This window comes from Oncorhynchus nerka, linkage group LG22 (assembly GCF_034236695.1).
Source record: "Oncorhynchus nerka isolate Pitt River linkage group LG22, Oner_Uvic_2.0, whole genome shotgun sequence".
In the NCBI taxonomy this organism is placed as follows: domain Eukaryota; kingdom Metazoa; phylum Chordata; class Actinopteri; order Salmoniformes; family Salmonidae; genus Oncorhynchus; species Oncorhynchus nerka.
In genome coordinates this window covers 26,730,246-26,749,499 of record NC_088417.1, presented here as the reverse complement: position 1 = coordinate 26,749,499, position 19,254 = coordinate 26,730,246, and the positions used below count along the sequence as shown (strand labels likewise).

Genomic DNA, 19,254 nt, shown 5'->3' with positions numbered 1-19,254 from the left:
CTCTGAGCAAAAGCAGTGGGGCGACACGTAGGGGAAGCAGGGGTTCATTATAGACCTATATCCTATAGACTGCCTATATGCACGTCCTTGTAGGAGGGCCCGTTGATTGGTATTGGGCCCGTTGATTGGTATTGGGCCCGTTGATTGGTATTGGGCCCGTTGATTGGTATTGGGCCCGTTGATTGGTATTGGGCCCGTTGATTGGTATTGGGCCCGTTGATTGGTATTGGGCCCGTTGATTGGTATTAGATCCATTGATTATTAGTAGTCGGTTATCAATTTCCACATATGTGAATGTTGATTGGGCTGTTAATTTCAGATTTCTATTGATGTTAATGGGAATAATACATTTCCTTTCTCAACTATTCAGTTTGGTGATTATGTATGTAAAGGCTATGGGTCCGTCCATGACAGTTCATGTTGATTGATTACAGTACCGTCACATGACACTGGATAATCTCTATGTTGCCTATATAACGTGAGATGGAATGTTCATCCAAACTCTTCCCAGGTTGCCCCTCGCCAAGCGGTCATTGAGTAGCACCCACTGCAGTACCCACAGTTCCCACGGTAACCTGTCCCAGATGTCGGTCACCTCTGGGGACTTCCTGGGGACCGACGAGGTGGAGAGCCCGGTCAACACACGGCCCGCCAAGATCTCTGAGAGACGGTCCAACAGCAGCACCGACATCCAAGGTAGTCTAGTGGTAGCCTAGTCATTTATGGAGAAGTACATGATGAGGGCAGGATCCTATAATACAGGTTAATAAACAACAAGAGGAAGGGTTGAAAACACTCATTTTACTTTTAAAGCATACATGAGATAGAGGTCAAATCCAAATCAAATCAGATCATATTTGTCGCATGCTTCGTAAACGACAGGTGTAAACTTACAGTGAAATGCTTACTTACGGGATCTTCCCAACAATGCAGAGAGAAAGAAAATAGAGAAATAGTAGAAAAGTAATAATAAATACACAATGAGTAGTGGTAACTTGACTTTATACACAGAGTACCAGTACCGTGTCCATGTGCAGCGGTACGAGGTAAATTAGGTAGATATGTACACCTAACTTGGGTGAGCGAGAGATAGAGAGAGTGTGTGTGTGTTGTGCTTGTGTTGGTGTGAGTGAGTCTGGAAGCCTCCAGGTTGATCCAGTCCTCATCTGACTGTTTGTCATTCAGGGAAAAACACACACCTTCACACACACTCTCACATACTCATTCACACGCACTCAGATCAGCTCATGACACTGATAGACTCATCTCACTCTTCACTGCAGGCCAAATTAAGACTTAACCCCAAATATTTTTTTTGTAGGCAAAACTTCCACATGTCATAATCTATGGTAGATGTTGAATTCCTTTTACAGTTTGATAATCTCTATCTTCTTCATGTCCAGGACCTCATAGGCATTGAGAAAAAAAATACATGTTTTGAATGTAAAATGAATGCTTACATAATCAACAAATTCATGATAAATCATTTTTGTTTGTATTCGTTTGATGTGTACAGAGGTCTATGGGATGATGATATCCTTTTGTGATTATCAAGTGTTTCCATGTAAACCACTTGATACTGAATTAATGTGTCCTCTATCCCACACATAACCCACTCATTATGCCTTTATCAATGAGGATGCAATCAGCCAGTCTAGTCCATGTTTCCTTGACTGAATTTGAATGAGCTGAATTTCTGAATAGCTACATTCATGCATTCATTTTGTTTAAAATGTTTCAATAACTAAATGTAAAAGATTTTCAGTTATGAACGATTGGATAAATGCAACTGTATTGGAAGAGTACAGTAACAGACGCAGAATGAGTATTTCCTATTGTGTGTTCCAGCTCTGAGGATCCAGGGCCCGTTCCGACCCTGGGGAACGGGTAGCCAGGGCGGGGGGATGTGCAGTGACTCGGAGAGCGCCGGAGGCAGCAGCGAGTCCAGATCCATGGACTCCCCCACTGCCAGCCCAGGTGAGGCCCCATCTCTCCACCCACCTCCTTCCTATATACCCTTCCTAGCCCAGGGCCATATCTCCACACAACCTTCTATCCATTGGCTTAGCAGCCACCTTCCAAACACCTGGCACCAACCAGCACCGCCCCCTGTCTGCCTTAGCTTTCATCACCTGTTGAAAGGAATTGATTGATGGTTGTTATGTCATAGCAGCCACCCTCCTAGACGTGACAGAGACAGACGTCAAATTAAATGACCAGAGACAGACAGACTGACAGTGGGGCCATGTCTGAGTCCTGAAGGTGTCTCTATAATACCCTGGAGAGGGACGTGATCTACAGGCTGTGTAAATAACAGTGACATTTTCTGGTGTTTTGGGTTATTCTGGTGTTGTTTTGTGTTGATTATCTAATTGTGTTACGATGTGTTTCCTTCAAATTAATTATAGCGTTACAATCATGTTATAATCATACAAAACAAGTGTTCCAGAGTGAGATGTTTTATTTAACTAGTTATTGTTCATTTAACTGGATTAAGCAATCTGACTCGTTAGCACCTTTGGACTCATACAAATCTGGAATGATTGGAATGAGAGTTTGCTATCTAGTCAGTCCTATATTTCCAAAGTGCCCCAATGTCTGGAGAAATGTGGGGAATGTGGCCGATCACTTGTCTGACGTTGGCCTCTAGTCCAAGCCATTATCAGAACAGTAAGGGATCAACCAGAAGGATTGATCATTGAATGTAGCTGTGAAGCACCCATAATGACTCGTGGGTGGTCCCCTGTTGGTCCCCTGACCTCTTGCCATTGGAGGGTCCTGTGTTATAATAGCTGGACACTCTTTGACAGCCACTCAGTTCATACCAAGCCAGGCTTGAAGCTATTGCTAGAAAGGAGCAGACATTCTGAGATGTCTGAGAGCAGACAAACCAAGGATCTATTAATAAATATAATATATAATATGTGCCATTTAGCAGACACTTTCACCCAAAACGACCTACAGTCATGCGTGCGTAATGCATACAATTGATATTATTACTAGACCAGGCCTCAGTTAGACGGTGGACAGTAGTACTGAGTAGCTAGACAGTTGTATTGAGAAGTTACTATGAGAATATGTCGTGCGTTCACTGCCTCCTGCTTAGGTGACTTCAAGAGGAGGCTACCCAGAACCCCCTCCACGGGGACCATGTCGTCAGCTGATGACCTGGACGAGAGAGAGCCGCCCTCGCCGTCAGACAACGGTGAGTCAGATAGTTCATTCATTTGATATGTTTCTATATGCTTGCTTTGGCAAAGGGAAGTTCAGGGAAGGTGTGTGTCTTCAGCAGCAAAGCAAAGGTAGGCTAGCAGTTAGAGCATTAGTCCAGTAAATGTTGCTATTTTGAATATCCATGGTGAACAAATCTACCGATGTGCCCTTGAGCTAGGCACTTAACCCTTATTGCTCCAGGGTCGCTGTTGATAATGGCAGACACTGGCCGCGACCTCACTCTCTGAGGGTGTCTCAGGGAGAGTTGGGATATGCAACAAACAAAAAACATTTCCAATTGCAAACATGCGTAGAAGAGATCTTCTTTTTAAAAATATATATCCATTTTCAGAAATGTGGGAAGTTAGCTTTTATTGTTAAAAGATCTTATGAACGAGATTGGTGTGTTTTTTCACTATCTAATCATGGCATGGGGTCGTTTAAAAACAGACGTATTTGTTTTGAAATGTATCATTGATGGTTTCATTTCAGAGAGACAAGTAATCATGTTTTTTTGCTAAATGCTAAATATCCGCCTCACTCAGAGAAATATGTAGTACCGGTTTTACACAGTCAAATGTCACAAATAACTATATTTTTTATATATTTCTTTTTACCTTTATTTAACTAGGCAAGTCAGTTAAGAACAAAATCTTATTTTCAATGACAGTCTAGGAACAGTGGGTTAACTGCCTTGTTCAGGGGCAGAACAACAGATTTTTATCTTGTCAGCTCAGGATTTGATCTTGCAACTTTTTGGTTACTAGTCCAACGTTCTAACCACTAGGCTACCTTCCAGCCCCAGTAACTGATATATTTGTGTAATCAACATTTTAAAAAACAATGAATCAATACAGTAATAGATCTGTATGTAAAACATTTACAGTGCCTTCAGAAAGTAGTCATACCCCTTGACTTATTCCACATTTTGTTGTGTTACAGCGTGAATTCAAAATTGATTAAATATATGTTTTGTTCTCACCCATCTACACACAATACCCAATAATGACAAAGTGAAAACATGTTTTCAGAAATTTGTGCAACTTTATTGAAAATAAAATACCGACATATCACATTTACATAAGTATCCACACCCCTGAGTCAAAACATGTTAGAATCACAATTTGCAACGATTACAGCTGCGAGTCTTTCTGAGTAAGTGGCGGCATGTAGTCTAGCGGTGAAGAGCGTTGGGCCATGGCCTCCTGAGTGGTGCAGCAGTCTAAGGCAATGCATTGTAATGCTAGAGGCGTCACTACAGACCTGGGTTCAATTCCAGCCTGTGTTGCAGCCAGCCACGACCTGGAGACCCATGAGGCGGCGCACAATTGGCACAGTGTTGTCCGGGTTAGGGGAGGGTTTGGCCGGCCGGGATGTCCTTGTCCCATCTCGCTCTAGCAACTCCTGTGGTGGGCAGGGGGCATCCACGCCGACACGGTTGCCAGTTGGACGGTGTTTCCTCCGACACATTGGTGTGGCTTGCTCCGTGTTAAGCAAAAAGTGTGTCAAGAAGCGGCGCAGCTTGGCAGGGTCGTGTTTTGGAGGACACATGGCTCTCGACCTTCACCTATCCCTAGTCTGTACGGGAGTTGGAGTGATGGGACAAGGATGTAACTATCAATTGGATATCACGAAATTGGGAAAAAAAGGGCACCCATAAAAAAAATAAAACAGCATTTGGCCAGTGACTGAAAGGTTGCTTGTTTGAATACCTGAGCCGTCTAGATGAAAAATCTGTCGATGTGCCCTAAAGCAAGGCACTTAACCCTAATTGCTCCTGTAAGCCGCTCTGAATAAGAATGTCTGCTAAATGTAAGTCTAAGAGCTTTGCACACCTAGATTATACAATTATTATTTAAAAATTCTTCAAGCTATGTCAAGTTGTTTGTTGATCGTTGCTAGACAAACATTTTAAAGTCTTGCCATAGATTTTCAATCCAATTTAAGTCAAAACTGTCATCTTGGTAAGCAACTCGAGTGTAGATTTGGCCTTGTGTTTTAAGTTATTGTCCTGCTAAAAGGGGAATTTGTCTCCCAGTGTCTGTTGGAAAGGATTTGAACTGTGCTTAGCTCTATTCCTTTTCTTTTTATCCTAAAAAACTACCCAAGTCCTTGCCGATGACAAGCATACCTATACCATGATGCAGCCACACCTGGGTTCAAAATATGGAGAGTGGTACTCAGTGTTATGTTGTATTGGATTTGCCTCAAACATAACACTTTGTGTTCAGGACATAAAGTACTTTGCCACATTTTTAGCATTTTTTATTTAGTGCCTTATTGCAAACAGGATGCATGTTTTGGAATATTTTTATTCTGTACAGGCTTCCTTCCTTCTTTTCATTCTGTCATTTACGTTAGTATTGTAGAGTAACTACAATGTTGTTGATCCATCCTTAGTTTTCTCCTATCACAGCCATTAAACTGTTTCAAAATCACCATTGGCCTCATGGTGAAATCCCTGAGCGGTTTCCTTCTTCTCTGGCAACTGAGTTAGGAAGGACTCCTTATCTTTGTAGTGAGTGTATATGTAGTCGGTGTATACTGGGTGTATTGATACACCACCCAAACTGTTATTAATAGCTTCACTGTGCTCAAATGGATATTCAAAGTCTGCTTTTTTATTTTTACCCATCTACCATTAGGTGCCCTTCTTTGTGAGGCATTGGAAAATATCCCTGGTCTTTGTGGTTAAATCTGTGTTTGAAATTCACTGCTCGACTGAGGGACCTTACAGATAATTGTATGTGCGGTGTACAAAAATCATGTTAAACACTATTATTGTACACAGAGTGAGTCCATGCAACTTATTATGTGACTTGTTTAGCTAATTGTTACTCCTGAACTTATTTAGGCTTGCCATAACAAAGGGATTGAATACTTATTGACTCAAGACATTTCAGCTTTTCATTTTTTATTCATTTGTTTACATTTCCAAAAACATAATTCCACTTTGACATTATGTGGTATTGTGTGTAGGCCAGTGACACAACATCTCAATCTAATCAACAAAATGTGCAAAAAGTCAAGGGGTGTGAATACTTTCTAAAGGTACTGTACATTTGACATTTTAGTAATTTAGCAGATGCTCTTATCTAGAGCGACTTACATTTAGTGTATTCATCTTAAGATAGGTGTTACAACCACATATCACAGTCAAACATACAGTATACAAACCTCCATTCCAGCTAAATAATGGAGTTTTGCATAAGCACCCACCAAAATTATGATTATTATTAATATTACACTCACTGAGCAAAACAACATTTGGACCAACAACAGAACAGACCAATAATACTGAGTGTGATGCTTTTAATGGAGATGATACTGACTCCCTCCCTCCCTCTCTCTCTCACTTTCTTTCCCTCCTCTCCCATCTCTTCTCTCCCTCAGGTCTGAGTGAGATGCTGATAGAGACAGCCAGTTCCCCAGGTCCGTTCCGTAACACCCAGATGTCCAAGGCAGCCCAGACACACAAGCTGAGGAAGCTGAGGGCCCTGTCCAAGTGCAGAGAATGTGATAGTCTGGTGGTCTTCCATGGGGCTGAGTGTGAGGAGGTGAGTGCAGTGGTTCTCAATCTGGGGTGCTCTACCCCTGGAAGTACCTGGCCTATCCACAGGGGGAATTGGAAAGACTCTTAAGACCATAGGCCTAATGATCAGTGGAACATGAGGGGGTACTTCAGGTAGAGCAAAATGTGATTTTGTGTACAGTAAGTAACCAAATAAGACATACAGGCACTGAAAAACATGGCTAACGTTTTACATTCTCCCAACCAATTGTGCTATTTTGGATGTATTTTTTATTTTTATGTAACTTATTTTTTAAACTTATTGTGTACATAATGTTGCTGCTACCGTCTCTTATGGCCGAAAATAACTTCCGGACTTCAGAAAAGCGATTACTCACCATGGACTAGAAGAAACTTTTTCCTTTAATGAGTCCGACAAGAAGGATATCCTGCTTTCACTGGAACAGGCCCAGATTCACGCCTTTTACGTGAAGAAAAGATGCCGGAAAAGGGGACGCAGATCGGGGATCCTTCTGAGAATCCGGAGGCGAGCGAGTAAACTCCCAATGCCCAATCCATTCTTCTTGCTAACGTGCAATCATTGGAAAATAAAATTGATGACCTACGATTAAGATTATCCTACCAACGGGACATTAAAAACTGTAACATCTTATGTTTCACTGAGATGTGGCTGAACGAAAGATACGGACAATATAGAGCTAGCGGGATTTTCCATGCACCGGCAGAACATAGACGCTACCTCTGATAAGACGAGGGGTGGGGGTGTGTGTCTTTTTGTCAATAACAGCTGATGCGCGATGTCTAATAAGGAGTCTCAAGGTATTGCTCGCCTGAGGTAGAGTACATTATGATAAGCTGCAGACCTCATTATCTACCAAGAGAGTTCTCGTCTGTATTATTTGTAGCTGTCTATTTACCACCACAAAACAAAGCTGGCACTAAGACTGCTCTCAACCAACTCTATAAGGCCATAAGCAAAGAAGAAAATGCTCACCCAGAAGCGGGGCTTCTAGTGGCCGGGGACTTTATTGCAGGTAAAATAAAATCAGTTTTACCAAGTTTTTTTTATGTGCAACCAGGGGAAAAAAAATCCTAGACCATCTTTACTCCACACACAGAGATACATACAAAGTAGTGGTCGACCGATTAATCGGAATGGCCGATTAATTAGGGCCGATTTCAAGTTTTCATAACAATCGGAAATCTGTATTTTTGGACACCGATTTTTTTTTCCCACCTTTATTTAACTAGGCAAGTCAGTTAAGAACACATTCTTATTTTCAATGACGGCCTAGGAACGGTGGGTTAACTGCCTTGTTCAGGGGTAGAACGACAGATTTTTACCTTGTCAGCTCAGGGATTCAATCTTGCAACCTTGCGGTTAACCAAAGCTCTAACCACCTGCCTTACATTGCACTCCACGAGGAGCCTGCCTGTTACGCGAATGCAGTAAGAAGCCGAGGTAAGTTGCTAGCTAGCATTAAACTTATCTTATAAAAAACAATCAATCAATCATAATCACTAGTTAACTACACATGGTTGATGATATTACTAGTTTATCTAGTGTGTCCTGCGTTGCATATAATAAGATGCGGTGCACATTCACGAAAAAGGACTGTCATTGCTCCAATGTGTACCTAACCATAAACATCAATGCCTTTCTTAAAATCAATACACAAGTATATATTTTTAAACCTGCATATTTAGTTAATATCGCCTGTTAACATTAATTTCTTTTAACTAGGGAAATTGTTTCACTTCGCTTGAAACAGTCAGGGTATATGCAGCAGTTTGGGCCGCCTGGCTCGTTGCGAACTGTGTGAAGACTATTTATTTCTAACAAAGACAGCTAATTACACCAAACGGGGGATGATTTAACAATCGTTGCACGACTGTACCTAACCATAAACATCAATGCCTTTCTTAAAATCAATACACAGAAGTATATATTTTTAAACCTGCATATTTAGCTAAAAGAAATCCAGGTTAGCAGGCAATATTAACCAGGTGAAATTGTGTAACTTCTCTTGCGTTCATTGCACGCAGAGTCAGGGTATATGCAACCGTTTGGGCCGCCTGGCTCGTTGCGAACTAATTTGACAGAATTTTACGTAATTATGACAAAACATTGAAGGTTGTGCAATGTAACAGGAATATTTAGACTTTTGGATGCCACCCGTTAGATAAAATACGGAACGGTTCCGTATTTCACTGAAAGAATAAACGTTTTGTTTTCGAAATTATAGTTTCCGGATTCGACCATATTAATGACCTAAGGCTCGTATTTCTGTGTGTTATTATGTTATAATTAATTCTATGATTTGATAGAGCAGTCTGACTGAGCGATGGTAGGCACCAGCAGGCTCGTAAGCATTCATTCAAACAGCACTTTCGTGCGTTTTGCCAGCAGCTCTTCGCAATGCTTCAAGCATTGCACTGTTTATGACTTCAAGCCTATCAACTCCCAAGATTAGGCTGGTGTAACCGATGTGAAATGGCTAGCTAGTTAGCGTGGTGCGCTCTAATAGCGTTTCAAACGTCATTCTGTCTGAGACTTGGAGTAGTTGTTCCCCTTGCTCTGCATGGGTAACGCTGCTTCGAGGGTGGCTGTTGTCGATGTGTTCCTGGTTCGAGCCCAGTTAGGAGCGAGGAGAGGAACGAAAGCTATACTGTTACACTGGCAATACTAAAGTGCCTATAAGAACATCCAATAGTCAAAGGTATATGAAATACAAATTGTATAGAGAGAAATAGTCCTATAATTCCTATAATAACTACAACCTAAAACGTCTTACCTGGGAATATTGAAGACTCATGTTAAAAGGTACCACCAGCTTTCATATGTTCTCATGTTCTGAGCAAGGAACTTAAACGTTAGCTTTTTTACATGGCACATATTGCACTTTTACTTTCTTCTACAACACTTTGTTTTTGCATTATTTAAACTAAATTGAACATGTTTCATTATTTATTTGTGACTAAATTGATTTTATTGATGTATTATATTAAGTTAAAATAAAAGTGTTCATTGTTTATTCAGTATTGTTGTAATTGTAATTATTACAAACATACATATAAAAATTGGCCGATTAATTAGTATCATTATTTTTGGTCCTCCAGTAATCGGTATCAGCGTTGAAAAATTGGTCGACCTCTATTACCTATGCATAGTCACTTCGCCCCCACCTACATGTACAGATTACGTCAACTAGCCTGTACCCCCGCACACTGACTCAGTACCGGTGCCCCCTGTATATAGCCTCGTTATTGTTATTCTTATTGTGTTACTTTTATTATTACTTTTTATTTGAACCTACTTGGTAAATACTTTCTTCTTCTTAAACTACACTGTTGGTTAAGGGCTTGTAAGTAAAGTCTACACTTGTTGTATTCGGCGCATGTGGCAAATAAAGTTTGATTTGATTAACACCAATAGGAAGGAGGTTGTAGATGACAAGTAGCCACACAGGGGCTGAATGAGAGTCCACAGACCATCAGTTGTCATTTAGAGTGACCTCTCCATCATCCAGCACTAGCTATTTGGACTCATTAAAAGGGTATGTGCAGCGGAAACCAAAGACCTTTTGTTACCCTCTGGGAGCCTGTACGATCCTCTTGTTAGAATGTTCTCTCAGCTCTGCTTATTTTAGATAGTGTTGCATTACATATTTATGGAAACATTCATATTTGGATACATTGGAACAGGACAGTGAAAGATGGTTACTTGAGGGGAATGGTTATTTAGACGGTTATGTAACACTGTGGTCCTGTGTGGCTCTGTGAGAGTGGGGTACTAGCAACGTCAAGGTCGTGGGACCAATTCCCACAGGGATCACATACACTTACTGAAATATATGCACTCACTGCTAAGTGAGCATATAGTATACAGTATTATTGCTAGCTGACATGGATATTCACTCTTTGACTCCTCTACTGTTTCCCAGTGCTCCCTGGCCTGCCATAAGAAGTGTTTGGAGACACTGGCCATCCAGTGTGGTCATAAGAAACTCCAGGGTAGACTGCACCTCTTTGGTGTTGACTTCACCCAGGCAGCTAGGAACAACCCAGACGGTATTCCTTTCATCATCAGGAAGTGTACCTCGGAGATTGAGAATAGAGCGCTGGACATCAAGGTAACATTATGCTAGCTTTTTGAAGTAAGAATATGTAGCCTAGCTATATAGTATAGCTAATATTCTCTATTGTTTTAGACATCCACCCCAGTTTAAATTAAAAAAAATATCTCAGGATAAAATGGGCTGCTGTGTTGTCTTGGTTGTCCAGGGGATCTATCGTGTGAATGGGGCCAAGTCTCGTGTGGAGAAGCTCTGTCAGGCATTTGAGAACGGCAAGGACCTGGTGGAGCTATCTGACCTTTACCCCCATGACATCAGCAACGTACTTAAACTTTACCTGAGACAGGTGGGTTTCACACACACACACACAATTCTTCAGGACAAGATATTTGCTGGTTACAGAGTACATCAGACAGACCACACACTAGCCCAATAATATTTACTTATCTACCTTCTCTTCATTCATTGCTAGTTTATACTCCCAAATGCTTATCTCTTTGTCTCCAGTCCTGTCTGTTGTATATTTGTCTTCATATTTTTGTCATTCCAGTTTAAAATTAACTTCCATGTTTATTTTCTCTTCCTGCAGCTTCCAGAGCCTCTCATCCTGTTCCGTTTCTACAACGACTTCATCGGCCTGGCCAAGGAGAGCCAGAACATCATCGTGGACGAGGTGGAGGCATCCAGGGTCAGCCCCTCCTCCCTGACCCCTCCACAGGTCAGCGTGGAGCTCAACCGGGTCCTCTTCAAGATCAAAGACCTCCTGAGACAGCTGCCTCAGGCCCACTACAAGACCCTGCAGTTCCTCATCCAACACCTGCACAGGTACCGAATCTATTCAGAGAATATAAATGAGTTAACCAGCGCTCACAACTCTGACTTTCACCTAAATCATTTATTGATTTCAATGGGACACTGAGTTAAGTCAGCGGATCTCAAGGCAGAATACAACTCTATAAATACACATACACAACTTAAAACCCACACGTCGCACAAAGTAACAACAAAAAACTGCAACAGCAGTAACAATGAACAAGAAGTCCACCTTCATATTTCATCCTTCCTCACCCCTGTAGGGTGACCGAGCAGGCGGAGGAGAACAAGATGACAGCCAGTAACCTAGGCATCATCTTCGGCCCCACGCTCATCAAACCAAGACAGACGGACGCGGAGGTGTCCCTGTCCTCCCTGGTGGACTACCCCTACCAGGCACTCATCGTGGAGCTCCTCATCAGACACTATCAGATGATCTTTGATGCCCCCCTCAGCCCTCTGCCACGGCCCCAGGGCCCACCAGGCCCCTCTGGGGAGGGCTCTCCTCTGAAGGGTCAGGACGCTAACCCTTGCCTCACCCCTCAGGAGAAGGAGCAGCTTCTCAGCAGACACTCCAAGTCTCTAGTAGACATTAAGGAGGTGAGTGACTTGTCTGATCCCATATTAAAATAGAAGTCAATAGAAATTTGATTAACCTCAGCACTGACTACAATACATAACATGGCCAAAAGTGGACACCTGCTTGTCGAACATCTCATTCCAAAATCATGGGCATTAATACGGAGTTGGTCCCCACTTTGCTGCTATAACAGCCTCCACTCTTCTAGGAACGCTTTCCACTAGATGTTGGAACATTGCTGTGGGGACTTGCTTCCATTCAGCCACAAGAGCATTAGTGAGGTCGGGCACTGATTTTGGGTGATTAGACCTGGCTTGCAGTCGGCGTTCCAATTCATTCCAAAGGTGGGGTTGAGATCAGGGCTCTGCAGGCCAGTCCACGTTCTTCCACAATGATCTCGACAAACAATTTCTGTATGGACCTCGCTTTGTGCACGGGGACATTGTCATGCTGAAACAGGAAAGGTCATGCAGAAACAGGAAAGGTCCTTCCCCAAACTGTTGGCACAAAGTTGGAAGCAGAGAATCGTCTAGAACGTCATTATATGCTGTAGCGTATAGATTTTTCTTCGGGGCCTTACATGAACCATGAAAAACAGCCCCAGACCATTATTCCACTTCCACTTGGCACTATGCATTCGGGCAGGTATCGTTCTCCTGGCATCCGCCAAACCCAGATTCGTTCATCGGACTGCCGGATAGTGAAGGGGGATTCATCACTCCAGAGAACGCATTTCCACTGCTCCAGAGTCCTATTGCGGCGAGCTTTACACCACTCCAGCCGATGCTTTGCATTGCACATGGTGATCTTAGGCTTGTGTGCGGAAAGGAAACCCCTTTCATGAAGCTCCAGACAAACAGTTAGTGTGCTGACGTTGCTTCAGGAGGCAGTTTGGAACTAGTGAGTGTTGCAACCGAGGACAGACGATTTACGCACTTCAGCATTCGGCGGTCCCGTTCTGTGAGCTTGTGTGGCCTACAACTTTGCGGCTGAACCATCATTGCTCCTTGATGTTTCTACTTCACAATAACAGCACTTATAGTTGACCGGGGCAGCTCTAGCAGGGCAGACATTTGACGAACTGACTTCTTGGAAAGGTGGCATCCTATGACGGTGCCACATTGAAAGTAACTGAGCTCTTCAGTACCGGCCATTCTACTGCCAATGTTTGTCTGTGGAGATTGCATGACTGTGTGCTCGATTTTATACACCTGTCAGCAACTGGTATAGCTGAAATAGACAAATCCACTAATTTGAAGGGTTGTCTACATACTTTTGTCCATGTAGTGTGCCTCACCATCCATATGTTACGGATCTAGCTACTACTACTGACTGAAACAGTAATGATTACTGACTCTCTCTCTCTCTTTCTCGCCCCCACCCCCCTCTCTTTCTCTCCTTTGTGTTTTCCCACTCTGCCCATCTGTTTCCTGTCCTCTGTCCATTGCAGCAGAGCTCTAAAGTGTATAAGCGTCATTCCTCCGTAATCCCCTCCACCCATTTAATGGACGAGGTCAGAGAGGGGAAACCCAGGCCTGATGGGAGGGACTATGCACCTGGTCAGTATTACCCCACTATAGCTGGACACACTGGGCCCATAGATACACTGTATACTATATACTTTATTACTGACGTGTCTCCTCTTTACTCTGTAGTAGTAGACGAGGACTCAGAGCAACTGAACGGGCTCCTGTCTGGCAGCGTCCCTGAGGTACAGAGAGCAGAGGGAGAGAGGGACAGGGGGGAGAGGGGTCTTACCCGGGCCCGCCACACCACTTCCCGGGTCCACCTCCGCCACCCCCGCTCCAAGCTTGTCTCCCGACCCATGAGCATGCCTGCCGAACGCCTCCTGAACCCCGCCCACGGCGTGGATGAGAGGAATGCCAGGAACACCGCTGACCTGGACAGCGAGGACGTTACCGGGAGCATTGCGCGGGACCAGTCAATTGAGGAGGTGTCGGAGGACGAGAAGCCAAAGTCGAGGGCGAGCAGCCACTACCGGAGCACGTTCATCGACACGGGGACGTTACGTAGGACCTGGGACAAACAGTACAAGCATTATGACATCACCCCCAGGACAGCTAAGATCATTACCAACCTGCCTACAGCAGACAAAGAGGTGGAGGACTCGGCCACAAGCCTCTCCACTTCTGTACCATCATCCTCTTCCATCTACCCCAACAGACCCTACACCATCGCAGTGAGGCCGGGCAGGACTCTGAAAAGGGAGGAGAACGTGTGCGAGTACAGCTCTGTGCCCACTGCGTTCAGGCCCCCCCGGACTCTACAGCCACCGCCTGGAACCTTCTACAAACCCCCCTCGGGGAGCAAGGACAAAGTGTTAGGGGACGCGCCGCAAAAGAAGCGTGCCGAGGCAGCTAACAGCGCAGAGGAGGAAGAACAGGAGGACGATGATGATGAAGATGAGGAGGATGAGGAAGAGGAGATGGGTCTGGAGGTCTCTGTAGACGAGCCCTCTGTGGATGAAGACAATATGGATGAGGACACTGAGGCTCCGCAGCAGGCTGCAGGCTCCTCTCTGTCCCTGCCCCAATCCCCCAGCTCCAGCCCTGAGGACCTCAGTGACGAGACCAAGCCCGTGTACCAGAGACTACGGGCCAGACGCTTGCAGGAGTTCGAGCACCGCGAAGCCCATTTTGTATGACCATATTTATCGCCATTACTCACAGGTCGTCATTATAATTAATCAAGAGTAATTTTCCTTCCATGATTAGGATTGAAATGGTCAAATCTGTATAATATGTGCCATATTGTATAAGAAGAAGAAGAAGAAAAAACTTCAAATCATTTCATGAACTGTGAAAAAAATGACCCACAGGATGTGTTATATACATTAATATATTCCTTGTTATCTTTTTTGGAGTTCCGCAGTTGGTGCTGGAAGGAACTGTCGTACTGCAGGTCCCCAAAATAAAGACAGGATGCACTTAGTTAACTACATAACAGTGGCTGTATTTTAAGTCACTACACCTATTCTAGGTTTCTGTAAAAGGTCTGTATAAAGAAAGCCACATAATCAAAACCGTGCTTCCAGTACCAATCACTACAAATGTTAAAGAAATAGTTAATTTCCCAAAAGTTAAATCCATCATTGTAGATTTAAATGTACAGTATTTTTAACATACGGCTCAATACAAAGTAATGCCAGGATAGCATGTTTTTCTCTCTTTTAAACTGTGCAATTACTTTTTATTAAAGAAATATCATACTGTATCTGTTGTATAAAGTTTTGGTACACTGTATTTGTATGTTTATATGCCAAAAAAATATTATTTCAACAACTGTTACAGTATAGTGTGTATCGCCACTTTATCAAAACTGAATTTGACGCACTTACTTAATCCAGTTATTTTAATCACAGTTATTTTATGCATTACACATTTCAACTTTTTTTTGTAATGCAGTATTTTGTATACAGTATTACTTTTGTATACCTTTGTATGCAGTCATTTGAAAAGTTACAATGTTTAATATAAAACTGCATGTGTTGCTCGTTCAACGTGGACAAACTCTTATTTATCTTTGACTTGATTGACACTTAGGCATTATATATGGAAAGTGTCTGTATGTAAGTCAATGGAGATATGCTACAAAGCCACACTTCAACCAAACATCAACCTGCTCCTTTTAGATGTTTACCTGGAAGGTAACAACCTAACAATTCAACTGAAAAACATTGAATAATATAATTCGAGGTCAGTCAGGTCGTTTCTGGCCTGTTGTAAAGAAGTCTATCACAATATTACGGCCAAAGCTGTTCTCTTTTTGAAAGTACTATTCAGTTCAGTCAGTACTGACCAGATATTTTAATCATATCAATTATACTCACTTTGTACAGGTTATAAGTACCAGTAAGTGCTACATTCATGTAAATGGTATATCCGTCTATATTTTATAAATATTATCTATAAGGGTCTTTGCAGATTGTCTCCAATGTATTAAATCCCCTTCATTGTACAAACAGGTACATACGAACATACACCTTTTTGTAACTTATTAAATATAGTTGACAACTTCCAAACACGTTTCTGTAATCTTTTGTATTCTCACACCTACATTATAGATAGTTGATAAACCAGATTTTGGAGCCTAGGTCAATTCCTAGTTGATGTGAATCAATGGAGCGTAAGAGGAAGAAACCATTACATGTAGACCCAATTTTTTTCCCCCATAACCTTCAATAAAATGATCCCTCTCTTTCTCGGGTGGTTGTCAGGTCATTCAGGTCTCTGTGAAAATGGATGAGCGGTGTTAGCAGGCTCTGAGGCATTGAGAAAGAAGATTAAATCAATCAGATTAACTATTCGCTGGGTCTGTAGTTACTAAAGGAACTGCGTGGTTAGCTGTTAGCACCAGACATGGGACACACAACGCAACGTCCTGGGTTACTTTATACTCACTACTAGATGGTACTCCACGGTTCTATTCTTCTGAAGTAAGTGGTCTTTCATATTTGTTGAGGTGTCCTATATAGTTGTTTTACTAGTCTGTTCATTCATGTGTAATAGCTACGCTTGCTAGGACAGCCTATGTTGTGGTTGTAGGCTACACTGTGGCAAAATCTGTATGCTCCTGGGAATTCTTAAAGCAACCAAATCCTATCGTCAACATCTCAGCCTTGTTGCTAACAGCATGCACAGATGTTTATTTATTAACAAACACATTTGGTCAGAAGAGGGGAATACATCTTGGTACAACACCAGTTGAGGATTTTACATTGTGCATAACATATTGCAATGTAACAACTACTGGCGGCAGGTAACGTTCGCGTAGCAATTAAGAGCGTTGGGCCACATAAGAAAGATCGCTGGTTAGAATCCCTGAGCGAACTTGGTGAAAGATCTGCCGATGTGCCCTTTAGTAAGGCATTTATCCCTAATTGCTCCCGTAAATCGCTCTGGATTTTTAGAGCGTCTGCTAAATGACTAAAATGTAATTGTACTAGTCGTACTACCAGTAAATTTAACTGCTAGTAGAGCTACCAGTAAATGTAACTACTAGTAGTGCTACCAGTAAATGTAACTACCAGTAGTGCTACCAGTAAATGTAACTACCAGTAGTGCTACCAGTAAATGTAACTACCAGTAGTGCTACCAGTAAATGTAACTACTAGTAGTGCTACCAGTAAATGTAACTGCTAGTAGTGCTACCAGTAAATGTAACTACCAGTAGTGCTACCAGTAAATGTAACTGCTAGTAGTACTACCAGTAAATGTAACTACTAGTAGTGCTACCAGTAAATGTAACTACCAGTAGTGCTACCAGTAAATGTAACTACTAGTAGTACTACCAGTAACTATAGTTTTAAGTGACAGAATGCATCCTTTAATTGCAGTCTTCCTGTGCTTTCCTGGGTTCCCCTGAGGCCACAGAGATGGAGTTGTCAATCAGTCTGTACATGTGCCATACATCGTAGTGAGGTTGTTGACCCTAAAAAGTAGCTTTGATTACTGCACCTGTGGCAGCACATACTCACACTAATTGAGTTAGGCACTGTACTTACAATAGTAGCAGTACTCTGACACTGTAACGGCATCATTTTTATTCAGCTTAACCAGCAGGATGTTTAGATCAGACTATGTACAATTTATTTATTTGAGATATCTGACAACTAGAGGTTGACAGAACAGCACCATTAATCAGTCAGATTTTCAAAAGGCTGAATTGTTATATTATTACAGTAATCCATTCTGCAAGCAGTCAGTCCACTGGGAGTAGTGGCCATTATGTGTGCGTTATTATGTCATCACATGACATAAACAGCTCAGCCAATGAGAGTTGTTCTTCCCTCCCTATTGTTATATACTGATTGGCATGACCTAGAAAAGCGCTTTGCCCTTCCCACCCTCCCTCCCCATGTGATACACTTGTCTACTTCAATCAGTATCAAAACACTCTGGAACTAGGAGTAGCCCAGCATGCTTCTCAGCGCATGGAAGGATCACTTCCTGTTCTGAGGTCCTAGAATCACATGAAACTGGAACTGTTCTACCTGTATGATATTCAGTGAGAAACAGATTGTTTAAGGATTTGGAAATGTGTTAATTATGTCAGCGTTGTGAGGTGGATGAGGTATGGTTGTGAGGTGGTTGTGTGATGGTCGTTTGGTGGTTGTGGCATGGTTGTGAGGTGGTCGTTTGGTGGTTGTGGCATGGTTGTGAGGTGGTTGTATGATGGCTGTGTGATGGTTGTTTCCAGGTCTGTGCCCTGGTGGTGACCCCTACGAGGGGTGAAGAGGAGGATCATGGGTACGGGCAGTCAAGTCCGATTGCTGCTGTGGAAGAACTGGACCCTTCGCAAGAGACAGAAGGTTAAACAAACACACTTCTGATGATTGTCTATCTCAATCTAGCACATCTTTCGTTTTGAAGACATTTCCATCACCTTCTGTGAAATTATTTGCAAGCACTTGCTTTGTGTGTCACTGAATTCTGAAAGCTACTTTGCCCCTTAGGGCCTCCGTGCTAAAACAGAACCGAAATGTAGGATTTAAAATCTACGTATTGAGAATGCCACATTATCTAAATAGAAAATAGATCCACCCTGTCATTGACTGGTTCTGGATAGATTCTCAGACCTGTCATCGTGTTAGTAGCCTAAAGGTCGTGAGAGGACAATCACATGAGGATGATGCCTCTGAGGGCTGCTGGGTGACAGGAGGTTGTTACACAGGTCTGGAGCCCTGCTTAGCTTAGCAGCCCGGCCCGCCGTGTTTAGATTGCTGTGTTTAGCTCAGTCGCCCATGATCACGTCTCACATCGTGCCAACTGCATACTGTAACTAAACTAATGAAGCTTGGCCCGATTTGAACCAACACACACACACATACACACACACGCACACACACACACACACACAAGCCAAACGACGGGAGTCAACTTTGTGTTGTGGACATTCAGATCTCTTTGTGCTTCATTAACAAACTAAAGTCACACTCCTTCATTTATGCGTACCCTCAAAACAAATGTACGCACACAAATCAACTCTCACCCAACACTCACTTCTGCTACTCTAATACA

General features: G+C 42.7%; 2 protein-coding genes across 6 annotated transcripts in view; both read left to right on the top strand.

Moving 5' to 3' along the window:
• arhgap29a (Rho GTPase activating protein 29a) overlaps positions 1-16,432 on the top strand; it is an 87,618-nt gene extending 71,186 nt beyond the window's left edge. For 3 of the 4 annotated variants that reach the window (XM_065007100.1, XM_065007102.1, XM_065007103.1), the window contains 10 exons: positions 512-696; positions 1,849-1,977; positions 3,107-3,205; positions 6,607-6,770; positions 10,690-10,878; positions 11,030-11,167; positions 11,411-11,646; positions 11,898-12,234; positions 13,665-13,773; positions 13,870-16,432. In XM_065007100.1, coding sequence (XP_064863172.1) covers positions 512-696; positions 1,849-1,977; positions 3,107-3,205; positions 6,607-6,770; positions 10,690-10,878; positions 11,030-11,167; positions 11,411-11,646; positions 11,898-12,234; positions 13,665-13,773; positions 13,870-14,879 — 2,596 coding nt within the window. In that variant the 3' untranslated portion in view covers positions 14,880-16,432. The remainder of the gene's footprint in view (positions 1-511; positions 697-1,848; positions 1,978-3,106; positions 3,206-6,606; positions 6,771-10,689; positions 10,879-11,029; positions 11,168-11,410; positions 11,647-11,897; positions 12,235-13,664; positions 13,774-13,869) is intronic. The other variant, XM_065007101.1, reaches the window with a different exon arrangement.
• A 64-nt stretch (positions 16,433-16,496) lies between these two features.
• Positions 16,497-19,254, top strand: part of abca4b (ATP-binding cassette, sub-family A (ABC1), member 4b) — a 53,042-nt gene continuing 50,284 nt past the window's right edge. For both annotated transcript variants that reach the window (XM_029649638.2, XM_029649637.2), the window contains exons 1-2: positions 16,497-16,670; positions 18,434-18,545. In XM_029649638.2, coding sequence (XP_029505498.1) covers positions 18,480-18,545 — 66 coding nt within the window. In that variant the 5' untranslated portion in view covers positions 16,497-16,670; positions 18,434-18,479. The remainder of the gene's footprint in view (positions 16,671-18,433; positions 18,546-19,254) is intronic.